At 47.2% G+C, this 21,492-nt stretch overlaps 1 protein-coding gene across 1 annotated transcript in view; it reads left to right on the top strand.

Moving 5' to 3' along the window:
• WNT11 (Wnt family member 11) overlaps positions 1-19,920 on the top strand; it is a 61,524-nt gene extending 41,604 nt beyond the window's left edge. The window contains exons 4-6 of the mRNA XM_056794951.1: positions 42-319; positions 6,802-7,094; positions 18,574-19,920. Coding sequence (XP_056650929.1) covers positions 42-319; positions 6,802-7,094; positions 18,574-18,748 — 746 coding nt within the window. The 3' untranslated portion in view covers positions 18,749-19,920. The remainder of the gene's footprint in view (positions 1-41; positions 320-6,801; positions 7,095-18,573) is intronic.
• Positions 19,921-21,492: the final 1,572 nt, after the last annotated feature.

The following is a 21,492-nucleotide window of genomic DNA, read 5'->3' on the forward strand; positions in this document are numbered from 1 at the left end:
CCCCCTGCACTGACCCGGGGCATTGCTCTTCTCGCTTCTAGGGACGAGGGAGTCGGCCTTCGTGTACGCCCTCTCGGCCGCGGCCATCAGCCACACCATCGCCAGGGCCTGCACCACCGGGGACCTGCCTGGCTGTTCCTGCGGCCCCGTCCCAGGTGAGACACCTGGGCCCGGGTACCGATGGGGAGGATGTGCAGACAACCTCAACTACGGTCTCCTCATGGGGGCCAAATTTTCAGACGCTCCCATGAAGGTGAAAAAAACAGGATCCCAGGCCAATAAGCTGATGCACCTTCACAACAGCGAAGTAGGGAGACAGGTAACCAGCCCCTCCCCCTCCCCCTCCCCTCCCCCTCTCCCCCCCAGGGCGGGGTCATGCTTGGGTGCCGCTGGGGCAGGGACGGGGCCAGGGAGGAGGAGGCAGCCGCCAGGAGGCCTGGGTTTAAGGCCCGTCTCTTGTCCCTGACCCTGCCTCTGGATCGGGAGCAAGTTCAGCTCAGCCTCTCCCAGGAGCCTCGATGTCGTCACCCATCACAGGAGGGAGCTGGGAGGCCTTGTCCCTCGGGGCCTTCCACATCTAATAGTCTCCGTGGTGGGCTGGGGTGAGAAGCCCTTTTTAATGGCAGGAAGCTTCTCAGACCCTCCCCACACAATATAGTAGCACCAACAGAATGGAGGTAACCCCAAGGCGCTCCAGGGCTCGGTGGGCCACAGGGCCGGAACCACTGCTACACTGGCTATGGGCTCTTCCATCTCTAATCTTTGTTCTGGATTCAAAGTCAGAAAAATGGGGGTTCAGATCTCAGCCCTGCTACTTACTACCTGTTTGACCCTTGGAAAAAGACTTACACTCCCCAGGCCTCAGTTTCTTCACCTGTCAATTAGGAGGGCCCAGGGCCTGAACATCTGAAGTCCCTTCCAGCTCTAAATATATAATTTAAGGATCTTAGGAGCTTCTAGTCCTGAAGTTCTGTGTTCTGAAAGGCTCTTTTAGTTTGCTCTTCTGTGTTCTTAGTTCTAAGGCCCTTTCCACATTTAATATTTCATGTTCTCAGGTTCCTCCCAGCTCTGACATTCTCTGTTCTCATTCGCTTTCCAGGTCTATATTCTATGATCTAAGTTCCCTTCCACTCTGATATTTTATGTTCTTAAAGTCCTTTACAGAGCCCTCTGACATTCTGTGTTCTAAGCTCCCTCCCAGCTCAGAAATTCCATGTTCTAAAATCCCTCCCAAGCTCTGACATTCTGTGTTCTAAGCTCCCTCCCAGCTCAGAAATTCCATGTTCTAAAATCCCTCCCAAGCTCTGACATTCTGTGTTCTAAGCTCCCTCCCAGCTCAGAAATTCCATGTTCTAAAGTCCCTCCCAAGCTCTGACATTCTGTGTTCTAAGCTCCCTCCCAGCTCAGAAATTCCATGTTCTAAAGTCCCTCTCAAGCGCTGACATTCTGTGTTCTAAGCTCCCTCCCAGCTCAGAAATTCCATGTTCTAACGTCCCTCCCCAGCTCTGACATTCTGGGTTCTAAGCTCCCTCCCAGATCAGAAATTCCATGTTCTAATGTCCCTCCCAAGCTCTGACATTCTGGGTTCTAAGCTCCCTCCCAGCTCAGAAATTCCATGTTCTAACGTCCCTCCCAAGCTCTGACATTCTGGGTTCTAAGCTCCCTCCCAGCTCAGAAATTCCATGTTCTAACGTCCCTCTCAGCTCTGACATTCTGGGTTCTAAAGTCCCTCCCAAGCTCTGACATTCTGGGTTCTAAGCTCCCTCCCAGCTCAGAAATTCCATGTTCTAATGTCGCTCCCAAGCTCTGACATTCTGGGTTCTAAGATGTCTCCCAACTCTGACATTCTGGGTTCTAAGCTCCCTCCCAGCTCAGAAATTCCATGTTCTAACGTCGCTCCCAAGCTCTGACATTCTGGGTTCTAAGCTCCCTCCCAGCTCTGATTTTCTTTGTTCAAAGGCCCCACGCAGCTCTCGGTCCATGATCCTGGGTTCCTAACTGTCATCTGTGGTCACTATAATAATAATCCCTTCTACATACAATAACTCACATATCCGTTTTTCTTTATAAACTTTTAACCCGTCACTCCTGTGAGGTAAGTAGCATGGCTATCGATTCCTCCATACTACAGATTTGAAAATGGAGACTTTGAGTTGTGAAATAAATTGGCTGCAGTTCCATAAGTGTCTGAGGACACTCACACGTGGCTCTCCTGACGCCGCCACATCCCGTCGGTCAGAGAAGTGGGAGGCACCGTGGTCCAGGGGAAGAATGAGCGTGCTAAAAGTTCAGAGGCCCTCGTTTCGATCTTGACTTTGCCATTTCCTGACTGTGACTTTTACCTTAGGGTGCCCAGTTTCTCCAACTCTAATGCTGAAATAATATCTTCACTCTGGGCCTCTCAGGGTTGTTATGAGGCAAATGCACTAGAAACCTCCAAGTTGCATGGAAACAAGAGCTGTTTTTGTAAACACAAAGCATTTAATACATTTTGATTTCATTCTTATCGGAGAATAGAACTATTGTGAAATCTTTGATAGCTCACCAAATGCTTCCATTCATTTTTCTCATTGATTCCTCACCAAAAACCTGTGGATGGGTAATATATCATTAAACATATTGAGTGCATCGTTGTTCCCATAGTAATAATTATCATTTCCCGTTTCCAAAGGAACATTCTGTTGAGTGGTACTAGAACTATTGTCAGTTTCACTGTGTGCGTGGACAGTACTAGGTCCGGAGTCAGGAAGACCTGAGTTCAAATCCATCCTCAGACACTTGTTAGTCATTGTAAAGCTCTTAGTTCATTGCCTAGCACATAGTAGGTGCTACATAAATATGAGTTATCACATTAAATAATAAATATTATATTAAATTATATTAAAATCAGAAGCAGTGTTCCTTACCCTGCTATGAGCTTTATTTTTGTTTTCAATAGTGTTTATTTTAGAAGAATGGAAGAAGAGAGGGAGAAAATTTAGATGTCTACACTTGACAGAAAACTGTGGAATCTCAGTTTTGGCTAGGAACTCACAGACCCTCAAGTCCCATCTTTCTCTGTACAAGAAGACTTCTGGGTAGGGGGAATTGCAGAGGACGAGGATTTGAAACCTGGCTTTGGCCTGAGAGATGCACGGTCTCTCAGGGTCTCAGGTTCCTTAACAATAAAATGAAAGGACTAGAACACATGACTTTTCACATATATTCCATACTGAATCCATGATTCTATGACCTCCTCCAAAGCAGAAGGGAAGAATCCATTGTACTTTTGGACAACTTGAAGTCCCAGCAAGTTCTTTGTCACACAAAGTCTAAATCCCCCTCTGTATAACCTCATCTTTATTGTCATCATCATAGCTGGTATCTGTACAACACCTACTATGCTCCAGGAGCTATTCTAGGCATTTGACAATAATTATTGACAGATGAGGAAATGGAGGCAAGCAGAGCTTAAGCAACTTGTCCTGGGTCACACAGCATAATAGTAAGTGTCTGAGGCTGACTTTGAACTCAGATCTGGTAGATTCCAGTTCTAGTCCTCTGTTTATCTAGTTGCCTTACCCATTGGGCTAACTCTGCCTCTTAGATGGAGTGGAACAATTTAATTTCATTGTGGAGAGGAGGCAACTGAGGCAGAAACAGGACTCAAACCCGGAGTATACTTAGTGAGTTGGGAGAATTATGTTGACTTCAGAAGAACTTTTCCTTTTGTTTTAATTATAAAATACATAGAATGTGAAAATGTCACAATTAGAAGGGATCTTAGAACAAATAATGCCTTAGAATATATAAATCAGAGCCAGGAGGTCCTTTAGAACAAAGAATGCCAGGGCTGGAAGGGGCCTTGGGACAGAGAAAGTCAGAGCTGGGAGAGACCTTAGAACCCAGAATGCCAGAGCTGGGAGGGAGCTTAGAACAGAGAATGTCAGAGCTGGGAGAGACCTTAGAACAGAGAATGTCAGAGCTGGGAGAGACCTTAGAACACAGAATGTTAGAGCTGGGAGAGACCTTAGAACAGAGAATGTCAGAGCTGGGAGGGAGCTTAGAACACAGAATGTCAGAGCTGGGAGAGACCTTAGAACCCAGAATGTCAGAGCTGGGAGAAAGAGCTTACAATAGAGAATGTCAGAGCTGGGAGAGACCTTAGAACCCAGAATGTCAGAGCTGGGAGAGACCTTAGAACCCAGAATGTCAGAGCTGGGAGAGACCTTAGAACCCAGAATGCCAGAGCTGGGAGAGACCTTAGAACCCAGAATGTCAGAGTTGGGAGAGACCTTAGAACCCAGAATGTCAGAGCTGGAAGAGACCTTAGAACCCAGAATGTCAGAGCTGGGAGAGACCTTAGAACCCAGAATGTCAGAGCTGGAAGAGACCTTAGAACCCAGAATGTCAGAGCTGGGAGAGACCTTAGAAGCCAGAATGTCAGAGCTGGGAGAGACCTTAGAACCCAGAATGTCAGAGCTGGGAGAGATCTTAGAACACAGAATGCCAGAGCTGGGAGAGACCTTAGAACCCAGAATGTTGATCTGGGAGAGACCTTAGAACCCAGAATGTCAGAGCTGGGAGAGACCTTAGAACCCAGAATGTCAGAGCTGGGAGAGACCTTAGAACCCAGAATGTCAGAGCTGGGAGAGACCTTAGAACCCAGAATGTCAGAGCTGGGAGAGACCTTAGAACCCAGAATGTCAGAGCTGGGAGAGACCTTAGAACCCAGAATGTCAGAGCTGGGAGAGACCTTAGAACCCAGAATGCCAGAGCTGGGAAAGACCTTAGAACCCAGAATGTCAGAGTTGGGAGAGACCTTAGAACCCAGAATGTCAGAGCTGGAAGAGACCTTAGAACCCAGAATGCCAGAGCTGGGAGAGACCTTAGAACACAGAATGCCAGAGCTGGGAGAGACCTTAGAACCCAGAATGCCAGAGCTGGGAGAGACCTTAGAACACAGAATGTCAGAGCTGGGAGAGATCCTAGAACATAATGTCAGAGCTGGGAGGGACTTCAGGATCCATTATGTCAGTCCTGGAAGGCGCCTTGAGTTAATAGTTTAACCCTCTTATTTTATAGTCACCTGGTTTGTACAGTGGTTAGAGTTTTAGACTTGGAGACAGGAAGACCTAAGTTTTCATCTGGTCTCAGACATTGACTTAAGTGTCTTAAATGACACTCTGGGCAAGTCATTGGACTCCTTTATGACTCAGTTTCCTCATCTCTAAAATGGGGATAATGATAGTAATTATCTAGGTCATTATGAAGATCAAATGATATAATATGTTGTAATGACCTTAGCAAACCATAAAAGCTCTATATAAATGCTAGGTAATATTATTAATACAGAGAAATTAAGGTCTGGAGAGCAGAAGCGATGAGGTCATACCATCAGTAAGAAGTAAAATTGGTCTAGACATAGAGAGTTGGAGCTGGATCCCAGGCCTCTAAGACACCATTTGTCACATTTTTTTCCCGACACCTCATAATTATAATTAAATAATATTTATAATAAAAATTTATTAATTTTGATGTTTTATTTATAATTTTATTAAATTTATAATCAAAATGGTGATCTAATTTAAAATAATTTCTAAATTTTATTTAAAGTTTTTATAAGAATTTTAGTCAAATTTCTATTTTATCAAATTTATAATCAACTGATCATCTTAAAATTTATAATTAATATGAATGTAAATAACAGTTATAATAAAAATTTTAATTTTTAATTATAATTTTAAATATAAATTTCTATTATAATCTTGACTTTCATTAAATTAATAATTAAATTTTATAAATTTTATAGAATTTAATGTCACAATTTATAATTTTCTGAATAAAATCTCATCTCAAATGCTTTCACACACATTATCATTGTGAAAGAGAAAAAACATCAGAAATCAGAAAACTTGGAATTTTAGACCTGTTCTTCTACTAATAAATTCTATGACCTGGGGAAAAAACATTTCCCTTCTCCTGGCCTCAATTTCCTCAGTAATTTGAGGGCGTTGGACTAGACAGTCCCTAGGGGCCTGTGAGTCTCTGATTCATTCTCCCTTTTCTCCTGTAGCGTTCTGCACGGCTGGAAGGGGCTGAGACAAGCTTACCTTTATGGGCTGAGATGTGGAGGCCCCTCGAAGCTGGGCTCTTTTCCCAGCAGAGAGAGACAAGTCAGGGGGATGTGAAGCAAAGAGCTCTCTGCTGACCACTGTGAAATCTTGGGCAGATCTTTCCCTTCCCTGGGCCTCAGTTTTCCCATTTGTTAAAATGGAGATGATACTCTTTGCCTCAACTCATGGCAGGTTTGCTGTAAGGAAAAAGTATTATAAAGGCTAACATTGTAGGGATAGGCACTGGCCCTGTGATTCATTGAGGGAATCTTTTTACCAATGATTTGGTACCTGCTCTAGCCCAGAAATGACATCTTTGTAAGTTACACAGAAGGCCTATGCGATTTGTCAATAAGTGCCAGGGGCAGGACTTGAACTCAAGTTTTCTTGTAAACTTTAGACACTATAGAACTGGGAGCCATTGATAATTGTTGGGGTAGTGGAGGAGGGAGAAGAAGAGGCACAAGTTAGGAGTGAGAATACACATGATGGCCAAGGCAATGCCCTTCTTTAATGAGAATGGGGGAGGAAGGGAAAGGGAAGAAGCAAGCATTTCTTAGATATCTCCTATGTGCCAGGCACCATGCCAAGGGCTTTACAAATATGACCTCATTTGATTGAGGAGAGGCAGCTGGACCCTTTAAGGAGGTATTCTGCCGCCATCTTCCCCTCTGAAGCTTGGCCTCTTCTTCCCTACCTCCCACAGGCCCTGAGAGCATCCCTAGAGATGAAGTGTAAATGCCATGGGGTCTCTGGCTCTTGCTCTATCAAAACCTGCTGGAAGGGGCTGCAGGAGCTTCGAGATGTGGCCCAGGACCTCAAGACCAAATACCTGTCAGCCACCAAGGTGATGTATCGACCCATGGGCAACCGAAAGCACCTGGTGCCCAAGGACCTGGACATTCGGCCCGTCCAGGACACAGAGCTGATCTACCTGCAGAGCTCTCCTGACTTCTGCATGAAGAACGAGAAAGTGGGCTCCCACGGGACGCAGGACAGGTAAGGCAGGGGCTGGGGCCGGAGTGTTTCTCTAGAGTCTAATTCTATTAGATTGTAGACGAGAGAGTCTGATAGCTATTCGCTATTAGGGAATCACGTCCCACTACTGGACGGTGAGCCCTTTGGGGGCAAGGGATCTGCCTTATCTAAGCTCTCTATTTCCCCTCAGTGCCTAGTGACCTGCTCTATACCCTAGCAGGCTCTTCAGCCTAGAGTAGAAAGAATGTCCCTAAGCAGAACAAGCCTTCTAGAGAGGCTCTGATGGAGAACCTCCAACTAGAACCCTTATGACTCTTTGTGGGGGGGACTATAACAGGGATTCCTGTTCAGGGACAGGTTGGACATCGTGGCCTTTGGAGTCTCTTCGAGATGAGAATGTAAGATCTGATACTTTCCGCCTATATGACCTCAGGCCAGGCTTCTGCTCTTTTTTTTTTTAATATACAAGTTGTATTTTATTTTATTTTATTTAATTAGTCAATTTAGAACATTATTCCTTGGTTACAAGAATCCTATTCTTTCCCTCCCCTCCCCTCACTTCTTCCTGTAGTTGATCCTCCATTCCACTGGGTATTACATGTATCATTGATTAAGACCTATTTCTATATTATTGATATTTGCACCAGGGTGATCATTTAGAGTCTACATCCCCAACCATATCCCCATCGACCCATGTGATCAGGCAGTTGTTTTTCTTCTGCTTTTCTACTCCCACAGTTCTTCCTCTGAATGTGGATATTATTCTTTCTCCTAGATCCCTCCAGGTTGTTCAGGGTCATTGCATTGCCACTAATGGAGAAGTCCATTACATTCAATTGTACCACAATGTATCAGTCTCTGTGTACAATGTTCCTCTGCTTCTGCTCCTCTCGCTCTGCATCACTTCCTGGAAATTGTTCCAGTCTACATGGAATTCCTCCACTTTATTATTCCTTTTAGCACAATAGAATTCCATCACCAACATATACCACAATTTGTTCAGCCATTCCCCAATTGATGGGCATCCCCTCGTTTTCCAGTTTTGGGCCACCACAAAAAGTGCAGCTATGAATATTCTCGTACAAGTCTTTTTCCTTATTATCTCTTTGGGGTACAAACCCAGCAGTGCTAAGGCTGGATCAAAGGGCAGACAGTCTTTTAGCGCCCTTTGGGCATAGTTCCAAATTGTCTTCCAGAATGGTTGGATCAATTCACAACTCCACCAGCAATGAATGAATGTCCCACATGGGTCGATGGGGAAGAGAGCTTAAGCGAAAATGTTAGTGCTAGTGGGTCTAACCATCTCATTTTATAGTTTAGGAGACTGGAGTCCCAAGGAGTGAGATAAACTCTCCAGGGCCAGAAATGGGCATTGGATGTGGGTCTCCTGACTCCAAATTCAGTCTTCCTTCCTTGTTTGAGCCTCCCATTTATTATTAATTATCCCTATTTAACAGATGTAGAAATGGAAAAACAAAGAAGTTATATGGCTCACCCAAGGGTACACAGTCTATAAATGGCAGAGCTAGAGTCTCTTCTGATTCCATAATTAGGGCTATTTTCACAAAACCAAAGCTGCCCAATTTTCTTTAAAATATAGGCAGTTGTTGGGGGTGGCTGGGTTGCTCAGTGGATTGAGAGCCAGGCCCAGAGATGGGAGGTCCTAGGTTCAAATCTGGCCTCAGGCACTTCCTAGCTGTGTGACCCTGGGCAAGTCACTTGACCCTCATTGCCTAGCCGTTACTGCTCTTCTGCCTTGGAACCAATTCCAAGATGGAAGGTAAGGGTTTAAAAAATTAAATGAATAAAATATAGGCTGTTGGGGCAATGAGGCGACTCAGTGGATAGCACACCAAGCCTTGAGTCAGAAAGATTTGAGTTCAAACACTGTCTTAGACACTTACTAGCTGTGTGACCCTGGGCAAATCATATAACCCTGTTTGCCTCAAAAAAGAAAAGGTTTATATATATATATATATATATATATATATATGTATATATATATGTATATACATATATTATTATTATAACTGGAAGGAGCCATAGAAATCAGAATGGTGGAGCCAAAAGGGCCCTCAGAACACCAAATGGGGAAACCATTTACTCCAATGTCCCCTCATTTATATCTGAGAAAACCAAGGCCCAGAAGAGAAGATGCTGCCCTAGGATGACAATGCATCAGAGGTAGAGCCCACACTAGGATCCTCACATCCTGACTCCCCAGTCCTGGGATTTTCCTGACATTTCCCATTTTCTCTTGTGCCAAGTGGTTTCTCAAAACACCATATTCCAGGACCCCTAGAGTCTAGGGGCAGTAAAGGGCTCTCATCCTCTTTAGGCTAGATCTTAGAGAAGCCATCATTTTTCAGGGCCATGACTGGGCCCCCTTTTCTCACCACATCCCCCACAACAGGATGCAGTTAAATCCTTGAGAGTCTCTGCTGAAACATCTGCCTCCCAGAGACCTGGCCCAGCTCACACTCATGGCTTGGATCCCACTCACTGCATTTTCTCACGTCCCTTGGCTTCCCCCATCACCCTTGTTGGCTTTACTTCTCTCTCCTGGGGAACCAGTCCCATGGGAGTAGGAAGGGAGGTTTCTATGCAGTCAAGGCACAGCCAGACCCCATGGAGCATCTGTCTCATGCTATCTTCTAAGAGGCATTGTGGTAGCAAGAGTTCCAGCTTTAGAGTCAAGATTCTTGGGTTCAAATTTCATCTGTGACTTTTACGAGCTTGATAAATTACTTCCCCATCTAAGCCTCTATTTCCCCATTTCTGAAATGGGACAAAGAATCCCTATCCTATCTACCCACAGTATTAAGGGGTCCGTGCTCCATAAAGCATTGAAAAGCCCCAGAGGAATGAATTATCCATGTGATGCCATGGTAGAAAGAGTCTTGGGCTGGAAGCTTGGCCACCTGGTTTCTTCTCCTTCCTGAGCCTGCTTCCCCCTCCATAAAACGAGGGTTTAATTAGATGATGACTAACTAAGGCCCCTTCCAACTCTGACATTCTGTGTGTTTTCTTGTTGAAAAGTTCCAAACCTCCCACTGACTTCAGACTAGCAGGAAGAAAGTGAGGGTGCCATTGGACCACCTAGCTGCCTATTGCTGTACCTTGGGTAGATGGTCTTCCTGAGTTTCAGTAGCTGAAAATTTCATTTCCCTGCCACCACGTTCTGGTGATTAGGACTCTCCACATTTAGCTAGGCAGTTACAAAGTCCACTGGCAGATTTGTTCTGGCTAGATCTTTTTCACAAAAAAGTTTTGTCTAGCCCCTCCTCCCCTATCCTGTACTTAATCAATTGATTTTTTGAGTCTAAGTGCTAAACTTTACATTGTGCACTAAGGGTGCTCCATCTAAGAAATGACCAAGAAACCATCTTAGAATTTAAGCGTTTTCCAGTCCTCTTCCCTGCTCCCCATCATGGCCACCATCAGCACAATTGTTCAGACTCAGAGATGCCAGCACTTGAGAATGCCAAGAACCAGGTGGGGGGAAGCCAGGATAGTCCTTGCAGATACATTATACTTATAAAACAAGGATGGACTCCAAATATTCCTAGTTTGCCTTAATGAGCTGTCAGAAATCTGCCATCCATTAATTTATCTAAACTTTTCTTGAACCTGTACATATTTATAACCCATAACTACTCCCAGGGACTGGGTTCATAGGTTCACTCCCCATAGGCTAAAGTATAATTGATAATGTTTAGTTAAAGACAGAAATGACTTCCTCTGGGCTCATGGAACCCAGGCATGGAGAGCTGGAAAGGACCTTGGAGAACATCTGGTCCAACATCCTCATTTGAGAGATAAGAAACCCGTGGCCAAAGGAGGGGAATCAACTTCACCAAGGTCACACAACCAATCGGGATGGAACCAGGGCTAGATCCAAGTGTTCTGACTCCCAGCTTTTTTAACCATAGAATGCTTTTTTGCTAAAACAGAGTCCCATTGGAGAAACTGAGTCTAAGTATTAGAGGCACATATCTAAAGTGCCAGTCCTGGAACATTCTCCTTCTCCTCAGTCTCTATCGGAAGAAGTCTCATTTTATGGAATCTAAGAATGCAGGAGTTGAGAAACACATTAAGGATGGGGCAGGACCTGTGATCTCATTAAGTAGAGATGAGGAAAACCTGGGCTACCTTATCTCAAGCTCGGAGTCTTAAAAAAATTGCTTGGGACACCTGGAGAGAAGTTCCAGAGCTTTTCTGGAGTCACAAGAAGTATGTATCCTTGGTCTCCCTCATTCCAAAGTCAGCCCTCTGTCTGTGACACCCCACTGGCTCTCATTAGAGAGAAACAATAAAACATGATGTTAGAACTGGAAGGAACATTAACCATCACCTGGTTCAACTCCTTTATTGAAGAGAGGAGGAAATTGAGGTCCAGGGAAGGGAAGAAACTTGAAAGTTGTCTCAGGGCTGCCATCAGGCAGAACTAGGACTCAAACCGAGGTCAGTCCTCTGAGCTTCTCCTCAAACAATTGAGCCTCAGCACCCCAAGTCTATTCAGGGCCCCTGACTAGTGTTATGTACTGGGAGAGGGCAGAATGGGCAATAGGAGGTATGAAGAGTTTGCTGACAAGAATTGCCCAGCAGGAAAATTCAATGACTTTGGGAGTACCAAAATCCAGGCTGTTAAAAACGTCTTCCAGTGGGAGCCCAACGGTGAAAAAGCTTCCATCTATGAAATTCCAAATGTGGTGTGAGGCAATGGGAACTACCCTACATTGGGGTTCAGAAGACTTGGGTTCTAGTCCCAGCTCTGCCATAGTATCACTTACCCCACTTTGAGCCCTAGTTTCCTTGTCTGAAATGAAAATGGGATTGATCAATCTGACCTTCTGGATGCTTAGGTCCCTTCTAGCTCTGATATTCCACAATCCTAAGTCCTCACCTAGCTTTGATAAATGTTCTGAGGTCTCTGACAGTTCTGACATCCTGTGTTCTGTGTTCTGTGTTCTGAGCCATCTCTCATCTCTGACAGTCTACATTCTAAGGTCTCTTCTAATTCTGATATTCTGTGCCCCAAGGTCCCTTCTACCTTTGACCTTCTGGATTCTCTCTTCCAGCTCTGACATTCTCTGTTCTAAGGTTCTTGCAGCTTTGACCTTGGGTTCTAAGGTCTCTTCCAGCTCTGACATTCTGTTCTAAGGACTTTCTCAGCTCCGATGTCCTATGTTCTCAGGTCCCTTCCAGCCCTGACATTCTATATTCTAAGGTCCCTTCCAGCTCTGACTTTGTGTTCTAAGATCCCTTCCAGCTCTGACCTTGTGTTCTGAGATCCCTTCCAGCTCTGACCTTGTGTTCTAAGATCCCTTCCAGCTCTGACCTTGTGTTCTAAGATCCCTTCCAGCTCTGACCTTGTGTTCTAAGATCCCTTCCAGCTCTGACCTTGTGTTCTAAGATCCCTTCCAGCTCTGACCTTGTGTTCTAAGATCCCTTCCAGCTCTGAACTTGTGTTCTAAGATCCCTTCCAGCTCTGACCTTGTGTTCTAAGATCCCTTCCAGCTCTGACCTTGTGTTCTAAGATCCCTTCCAGCTCTGACCTTGTGTTCTAAGATCCCTTCCAGCTCTGACCTTGTGTTCTAAGATCCCTTCCAGCTCTGACCTTGTGTTCTAAGATCCCTTCCAGCTCTGACCTTGTGTTCTAAGATCCCTTCCAGCTCTGACCTTGTGTTCTAAGATCCCTTCCAGCTCTGACCTTGTGTTCTAAGATCCCTTCCAGCTCTGACCTTGTGTTCTAAGATCCCTTCCAGCTCTGACCTTGTGTTCTAAGATCCCTTCCAGCTCTGACCTTGTGTTCTAAGATCCCTTCCAGCTCTGACCTTGTGTTCTAAGATCCCTTCCAGCTCTGACCTTGTGTTCTAAGATCCCTTCCAGCTCTGACCTTGTGTTCTAAGATCCCTTCCAGCTCTGACCTTGTGTTCTAAGATCCCTTCCAGCTCTGACCTTGTGTTCTAAGATCCCTTCCAGCTCTGACCTTGTGTTCTAAGATCCCTTCCAGCTCTGACCTTGTGTTCTAAGATCCCTTCCAGCTCTGACCTTGTGTTCTAAGATCCCTTCCAGCTCTGACCTTGTGTTCTAAGATCCCTTCCAGCTCTGACCTTGTGTTCTAAGATCCCTTCCAGCTCTGACCTTGTGTTCTAAGATCCCTTCCAGCTCTGACCTTGTGTTCTAAGATCCCTTCCAGCTCTGACCTTGTGTTCTAAGATCCCTTCCAGCTCTGACCTTGTGTTCTAAGATCCCTTCCAGCTCTGACCTTGTGTTCTAAGATCCCTTCCAGCTCTGACCTTGTGTTCTAAGATCCCTTCCAGTTCTGACCTTGTGTTCTAAAGCCCTTTCCAGCTCTGACATTCTGTTCTAAGGTCTCTTCCAGCTCTGACCTTGTGTTCTAAGATCCCTTCCAGCTCTGACCTTGTGTTCTAAGATCCCTTCCAGCTCTGACCTTGTGTTCTAAGATCCCTTCCAGCTCTGACCTTGTGTTCTAAGATCCCTTCCAGCTCTGACCTTGTGTTCTAAAGCCCTTTCCAGCTCTGACATTCTGTTCTAAGGTCTCTTCCAGCTCTGACCTTGTGTTCTAAGATCCCTTCCAGCTCTGACCTTGTGTTCTAAGGACTTTCTCAGCTCCGATGTCCTATGTTCTCAGGTCCCTTCCATCTCTGACATTTGAATTCTCAAGTCTCTCCTAGCTCTGACATTCCATGACTGTAGCTTCAGCAGCCTCCCCAAAGGGTAGAAGAGCTCTGGGATGGCCAGTATTCCCATATGGACACCAGATTGCAAGAATCGGACAGGAGAGAGGGACGAGCCGCCAGGAGACTGAAAGAATGTCAGTCCAGGAAATGCTGGCTTCAAGCAACCCCTGGCGTTGCACAGGCAGAGAGGGAAATGAGAAGAGGAGGAGAGAGTGTGTCTGGATCGAGGAGGAGCCAGAAGGGAAATGGGTTAGGGTCCCCTGGGGAAATAAAGGCGCTCCTGGATCCCATTACCAGGCTAGAGGTGGGGGAACGATGAAGGAGAGAGATCAGGTTTCTCCCCCCTGCTCTCAGCTGCCATTCTCCTCCCCCTTCCATCAGGTGCTGGAAACACAGACTTAGAATCAGGCAGTATCAGGGATGGATGTGACTTCAAAGACCTTGGAGTCCAAACCCTCCAGTTTACAAGTGGGGAAACTGAGATGCTGAGAGGGAAAAGGGACTTGTTCAGTAATTCAGCGTCTGAGTATTAGGGATGCATTAGGGAAAGGTGTTCAGATGGCACAGGTTCAAATCCTGCCTCTGCTGTGTATTTATTTGACCTGCATGACCCCTTCTGGACTTTTTTGCCCTCCTCTGCAAAATGAGGGGGGCTGGGCGAGGTGACCTCAAAGAGCCCTTCTAGCCCTGGACCCAAGGTTCCAGGACTCCACTGACCAGCACCTCCTCATCTCACACCATTGTCCTGACAGACTGACCCTGCTCCAGGCATCTAGATCTTCTGGCTTTGTGTAGGACTGTTTTAGGCAGTGTAGACCTGGCATCAGGATTTATGAGAAAATTCATGGGGAATCATTGAGGAAACTAAAGCACCATCCGCAGGTGAGGGATGGTAGATGGTTGATTTGAAAAACAATCGTGGAAATTCTAGGGTTAGATCTGGAAGGCCCCAGAGAAGGGAGAACAGAGGAGATGTCTCCTCACCCCACATTCCCAGCCCATGCTCTCCAGTTCCATCATAAACCCGGCTTCTGGGGTGTCGGCGCAGCTGCCTTCTCTGGCTTGGGCTCTCTTCCATCTCCTTGGACTCGTCTTTGAGGCCCTGCCCTCCCGCCTATCAGTGGGTGTTAGGTTTGGCTGGGGATGTGGGAGCCTGGGAGGGGGAGAGTTTGAAGGATGGGAGCCCAAGAGGAAAGCCTGCAGTGTGTTATGAATGGAGATGGTTGAACCAAACCATTTCTAAGATGCCATTTTGTGTTCTGGGTTCCTTTCCACTTCCAACATTCTTCTATGATCTCCCTAATCCAAGAGCCTCTCCTCTTCTGACACCCAAGGGTCTAAGCTGGGGCATTCTCTGTTGTAATATTCCTTCCATTCCCAACACTATAGACTCTTGAGGTTCCTTCCAGAACGGACACCCTGAGCTCATGAGCCCCCTTCCAGCTCAGGCACAGTTCATTGTTCCTTCTACCTGTAACATTCTACGTAATAATGCTACATGTTCTAGAGCCATTTATGACACTGACATTGTTTATTCTAAGGCACAATTCGGCACTCATGCTCTGAAGGGGCTCCGAAACTCTCTTCCAGCTTAGCCACCCTTTAGTCTAAGGTCACTCCCAGTCTAACGTTCTGTGTTCCGGCATCACATGCTCTCTGACATTCTACGTCCTTAGCTCCTTTCCAGAGCTGACGTCCTATGCTCCGAGGTTCCCTTCCAACACAGGGATTCTCTGTTCAAGGTTCCTACCGGCTCTGCCAATTCTGTGTTCCAGTGATCCATGCTCTAGGATCCTTTCTGGCTCTGACGTTCTGTTCTGAAGCTCCCTCCAACTCAGTTTTGGGTTTTCGAGGGTCCTTCCAGCTCTAGCAGTCTGTGTTCCATCATTACGTGTTCTAGAATCTTTTCCAACTCTGACGTTCAGTATTCCAAAGCCCCTTCTAGATCTGACTTTCCTGGATGCTTTCAGCAAATGGGAGAGGACAACCGGGACAGAAACGTTTCTTCCCATTTCACCATGAGGCAGCAGCGGCCCAGTCCAGACTCGCATCATCCCTGTAGTCACATCCTGAGTTAATGGCAGAGGTCCCCCTGGAGCGCGGATCCCTGGACTCTATCCGATTTGATTTCCAGTACACGATGACAAGGGCCGCAGCAACTCCCTGCAGTTCTGTCATCTTCCTCCCTGGGGGCAGAATATTGGCAAGTGTGGGAAGGATGGTGGCCAAGTGCCAAAACCGGCTCTCCCTATTAGACCCCACTGCTGCCCAATGTTTAGTCTGCCGAGCTGGGGGAGGGGCCGGGATAAACCCATCACCCTTCCTTCTCCCAGCCCTCTTCCTCTTGGCCTCACTGCTCCCAGACGAGGATATCCAAGGGCTCCTAGGCTAAACGCCGGCTGCCCAGGGCATCCCGGACTTGGCTTGGAACCCAGAGAACCCAGCACTGTCTTGCCTTTCTCTCCTGATTCCCCTCCCCTCGCCTCCAAGCCCAGGAAGAGATTCCCTTTCTGCAAGAGCATTCCAGAAAGGCTATTAACCCTGGACTGAAGGCCACTGTGGAGTTTTTCCCCCTGCGGGCCTTTCAGAGTCAGAGCAGGCCACTCTCCCAGACTGCCGCAGGCTGGGGGCATCTCCAGGACCCCTGGGAGTTCAGAAGGGCAGGGTAGGGGCCAATGACTGAGGAAAGAGAGCGAGGAGCATCCTCTTGCTTTCCTCCCTTGGGAAGCAGGGGGAGTGGAGAAGGGTTTAAGGACCCCTGGGAGCTCTTGTCCCCAGCCTGAAAATGACTTAAGCAAGGTCACCAAAAAGTAAACCATAGAACTTTTCTGTATGATCTTGAGCACATTCTTATCTGCCTCCTCCCTTACACTGGGGGATCCCTGGGAAGAGGGGCTTTGTTGGCTTCCCTCCCTCAAACAGGGACTCTCTGAGGGGAGGAGCTGCTTCCCTTCCATGAATCCATCAACAGACCTCTATTAAGTACCTACTGTGTGCCAGGCACTGGGATTCAAAGACAAAAATTCCAGGAGAGATAATATGTACCCACATAACTACATACAACATATAGACAGAGTCAATCAATACCAGGCAACTGGAGGGAGTCTGTTAGTCAAACATCCTTAGTAGAGCATTTACTACATGCCAGGCACTGTGCTAAACAAGAATAAAAACAAAGGGGGAAGACAGTCCCTGTCCTCAAGGAAGCCACGCTCTAATGGGAATCACATAGGAAACAGCTATGTACAAACAAGTTATATGCAGAATAAATGGGAAATAATCCATAGAAGGGAGTCACTGGAATTAAGATTGGATGAGGCAAATAGGTATCACAGTGGATAGAGAGGAAGATCTGGAGTTGGAAGGATGTGGGTTCAAATTTGACTTCAGACCTTTCCCAAATGTGTGAACCTGGGCAAGTCACTTAACCCCAGTTGCCGAGCCTTGCCCACTCTTCTTCTATCTTGAGAAAACCAATATTTAGCATCAATTCTAAGATTCTGACAGAAGGTTGGAGCCTTAAAGAGAGAGAAAGAGAGAGAGAGAGAGAGAGAGAGAGAGAGAGAGGAGAGAGAGAGAGAGAGAGAGAGAGAGAGAGAGAGGGAGGGAGGGAGGGAGAGAGGGAGGAGGGAGAGAGAGAGGGGGGAAGAGGGAAAGAGAACGAGGGAGGGAGAGAGAGGGGGGGAGAGGGGGACAGACAGACAGACAGACAGAGACACAGAGAGAGAGAGAGAGAGAGAGAGAGAGAGAGAGAGAGAGAGAAAGGGAGGGAGAGAGAGAGAGAGAGGGAGAGCGAGAAAGAGAGAGAGAGAGAGGGAGAGAGAGAGAGAGAGAGAGAGAGAGAGAGAGAGAGAGAGAGAGAGAGAGAGAGAGAGAGAGAGAGGGGAGGGAGAGAGAGGGGGGAAGAGGGAAAGAGAACGAGGGAGGGAGAGAGAGAGGGGGAAGAGGGAAAGAGAACGAGGGAGGGAGAGAGAGAGGGGGGAAGAGGGAAAGAGAACGAGGGAGGGAGAGAGAGGGGGGAGAGGGAGAGAGACAGACAGACAGAGACACAGAGAGAGAGAGAGAGAGAGAGAGAGAGAGAGAGAGAGAGAGAGAGAGAGAGAGAGAGAGAGAGAGAAAGGGAGGGAGAGAGAGAGAGAGAGGGAGGGGGAGAGAGAGAGAGAGAGAGAGAGAGAGAGAGAGAGAGAGAGAGAGAGAGAGAAAGAGAGAGAGAGAGAGAGAGAGAGAGAGGGGAGGGAGAGAGAGGGGGAAGAGGGAAAGAGAACGAGGGAGGGAGAGAGAGAGGGGGAAGAGGGAAAGAGAACGAGGAGGGAGAGAGAGAGGGGGGAAGAGGGAAAGAGAACGAGGGAGGGAGAGAGAGGGGGGAGAGGGAGAGAGACAGACAGACAGAGACACAGAGAGAGAGAGAGAGAGAGAAAGGGAGGGAGAGAGAGAGAGAGAGGGAGGGGGAGAGAGAGAGAGAGAGAGAGAGAGAGAGAGAGAGAGAGAGAGAGAGAGAGAGAGAGAGAGAGAGAGAAAGAGAGAGAGAGAGAGAGAGAGAGAGAGAGAGAGAGAGAGAGAGAGAGAGAGAGAGAGAGAGAGAGAGAGAGAATTTTTCTTTTTAAAATAAAAAGATTGGGGAAGGGATTTTAGCCGGAACTTGGGCTGGCCCGTGGTATGGGTGACCATGGGGAGGGAAAGGGTCTGGATCCCTGTTTTGCCTTCTCACACAGTGGATTCCCAACAAGTGGTAAGTCAGCCGGGTCCTCATTGTCTTTTCCTTCCGCTTCTCTCTCCTCCCCTTCTCACCGCAGACAGTGCAATAAGACATCCAACGGCAGCGACAGCTGTGACCTCATGTGCTGCGGCCGGGGCTATAATCCGTACATGGACAAAGTGGTGGAAAGATGTCACTGCAAATACCACTGGTGCTGCTACGTGACCTGCAAGAAATGTGAGAGGATCGTGGAGCGGTACGTCTGCAAGTGAAGCTGGCAGCTGCCCGCCTGCCCACCTGGGCCCTGGTCTTGGCCTCAGGGCGGGAGAGGTCCCGAGGAGCCGAGCCCTGGCCTTCTCACATTCCTTCTTCCTTCATCCCTCCCGCATCCTGCCCCGATGCCAGACTTCCAAGGAATTAAACAACGGAATTGGCAGGTGGGATGAGGGGGAGATAATGTTCAAAAGGAGACGACCAGGACCTACCGAGAAGGAAAGCCAAACAGACTCCTGTGCATTATTTTTTATTATTGTCATCGATGGTGCCATCCACCTTTTCTTTTTCCTTTTGTGCCTTGAGGAAGACCCCTGGGATTGGAAGGCTGGACTGGGCCTCCGAGCCTTCTAAGTCGCATTTGCCTACTACTGGTAGGAAACAGAGGTGGGGAGAAGATAGAGACTCTCAGAAGCCCTGAGGTCAGGGTGTCCACTTCCGCCGTCTACTCGTCTTCTAGGGCCTGGGTGGAATGTCAACGTCATTGGCCTGGGAGGAGCAGCAGCAAAGAGAACTAAGAGGATCCGTGGGGAGGAGGAGGATGACAAAACACAGACTCCAAATGACCCCAGAATTGGAGTCTCTTCCCCCCGCATCATCCTCGAGAGGGAGAGAGGGACATGGGGACGGTCAGTGTCTGGCCAGAGAGAAAACTAAGGACAAAGCCAGGGAGGACCACTCAGAACTCCAGCTCCTGGAGGAAGGCCCACTCTTTTTTTTTTCCCACGGGTGTATTTGCCGAAGATAAAACCTAAAGTTATCCAAGCAAGAACCCTACTCCCTCTCCATCGCTGGTGTTGAGGACAACAGAGGCTGGAAGGACTCGGCTGTGTGCATGGGGTGGGGAAGGGAGAAAGCGGGGCACAGGGGGTGCTCCCTGATTCCAGAATCCCCTTCTTCTGCCCCAAATGGAGACTCCATCCAAAGCCAAGAAAGCGTCCAGGCCATCGAGCAAATGGACCCACTCATGGGGGGGGAGACACGTTCTCCCCCACTCTGAAAGGCGGAACATACAGAAATATTTATAAAAGTATAGCCCGTGTTGTGGATTGTTTGCCCTCTATTCCTCCTTACATATAAATATATAAATATATGAATATATGATCTATATATTTTAAACAGCGGTATGAAATAAATGCTGTGGTGGTATTCCAAAGCCTTCCAGACCCCATCCTCCTCCTGCGTCTTGTCACTTCTCAGGGTTCTGGTCCTCAGGGTAATATGTCAAACCTCTGAGAGGTTGTTGGAAGGACCCTTGGGTAACCTCAAAGGCTGACACTCTGACGCTAAGCTAGACTGGTGGACAAAAGGTTTGGGTTTGAGTTTGAGTTTTTGGCCCTACTGCTGCTACTCTATTATGGGAAGCTGGGTGGATGTGGTGCTGGACCTGGAGACAGAAAGACCTGACTTCCAAGCTGGTCGCAGACACTTACTAGCTCTGATATCCTGGGCAAGTCACTTAACCCTGTTTGCCTCAGTTTCCTCATCTGTAAAATAAGCTGGAGAAGGAAATGGCAAACTGCTCCAGTATCTTTGTCAAGAAAATCCTAGGGCAGCTGGGTAGCTCAGTGGACTGAGAGCCAGGGATAGAGACAGGAGATCCTGGGTTCAAATGTGGTCTCAGACACTTCCTAGCTGTGTGACCCTGGGCAAGTCACTTGACGCCTATTGCCTAGCCCTTATGACTCTTCTGCCTTGGAACCAATACATAGTATTGATTCCAAGACAGAAGGTAAGTAAGGGTTTAAAAAAAAAAAAGAAAACCCTAAAGGGGGCCATAGGAATTGAACACAACTGAAACAACTGAACAACAAACTTTAGGGAAGACCTTCCTCTTTCTGGACCTGTTTCCTCTACAAAATGAAGAGGTTAGTTAGACTAGATAGTCAACTTTAATTCACATTTAATAAAAACTTCCATTTCTACACTACTTTATCATTAAAAGGGCCTTGACTGATAATTTCATTGGTATCCTAGAACTCTTTAGTGAGGGAACTTCCTCTACGAAGGCAAGCCATCACCTGGAATGTGTCTTGGGGAGAGGGGCACTCAAAGGTTCAGTGACTTCCCCAGGGTCCTACACCCAGGAGGGGTCAGGGCAGGCTCCGAGTTCGGCTCTCCCTGACCCCAACACTGACTTTTTACCCCCTCAATCAAGCTGCCTCTTTACAGTTAGAGCGTCTTAAGGTCCCAAAGGAGAAGACAGCCTATACAAGAGGTGTCCATGAGGGTAAAATCAATAAACTATGATTAAGAGGTCTAGAAAAAAGAGGAAGAGCCAAGGAAATCTCCATGTTTATAAACCTAGATGGGTCAGATGGCGCATTTCCCCCAGAAATAGGGAGGTTTGAAGAAGAAGCAGCAGATTTAAGGGTAGTAGATTCCTTTTTTGGAATGGGTTGCCCTTAAATGCATGTGGGACAGCCAAGAGGAGGTGCAGCGAGTAAATGTAAGATCGGAGTTCAGGAGAATCCCAGGGCTGGCTTAGAGCTTTGGGACAAGAGACAAGATTAAGAGAGACAAAGAACAGGACCTAAGGTGGATCCTTGGGGAGCGAAGCTCAAGGGAATGGAGGGGACCTCTGGGAGGATGCTGGGGGAACTTTTGGATAACCTCAAGGGTGGACAGGAGAGGGATTCTGCACAGCAGAGGAGACTGGGGAGGAGCATTCCGACCAGAAGGAAGAAACAAGCACTTAGGAATGCCTGCTCTGTCCATACTTCACTTGATCTTCAGAACAGTC

The sequence above is a fragment of the Monodelphis domestica genome, chromosome 4, assembly GCF_027887165.1.
Source record: "Monodelphis domestica isolate mMonDom1 chromosome 4, mMonDom1.pri, whole genome shotgun sequence".
NCBI classification, from domain to species: Eukaryota; Metazoa; Chordata; class Mammalia; order Didelphimorphia; family Didelphidae; genus Monodelphis; species Monodelphis domestica.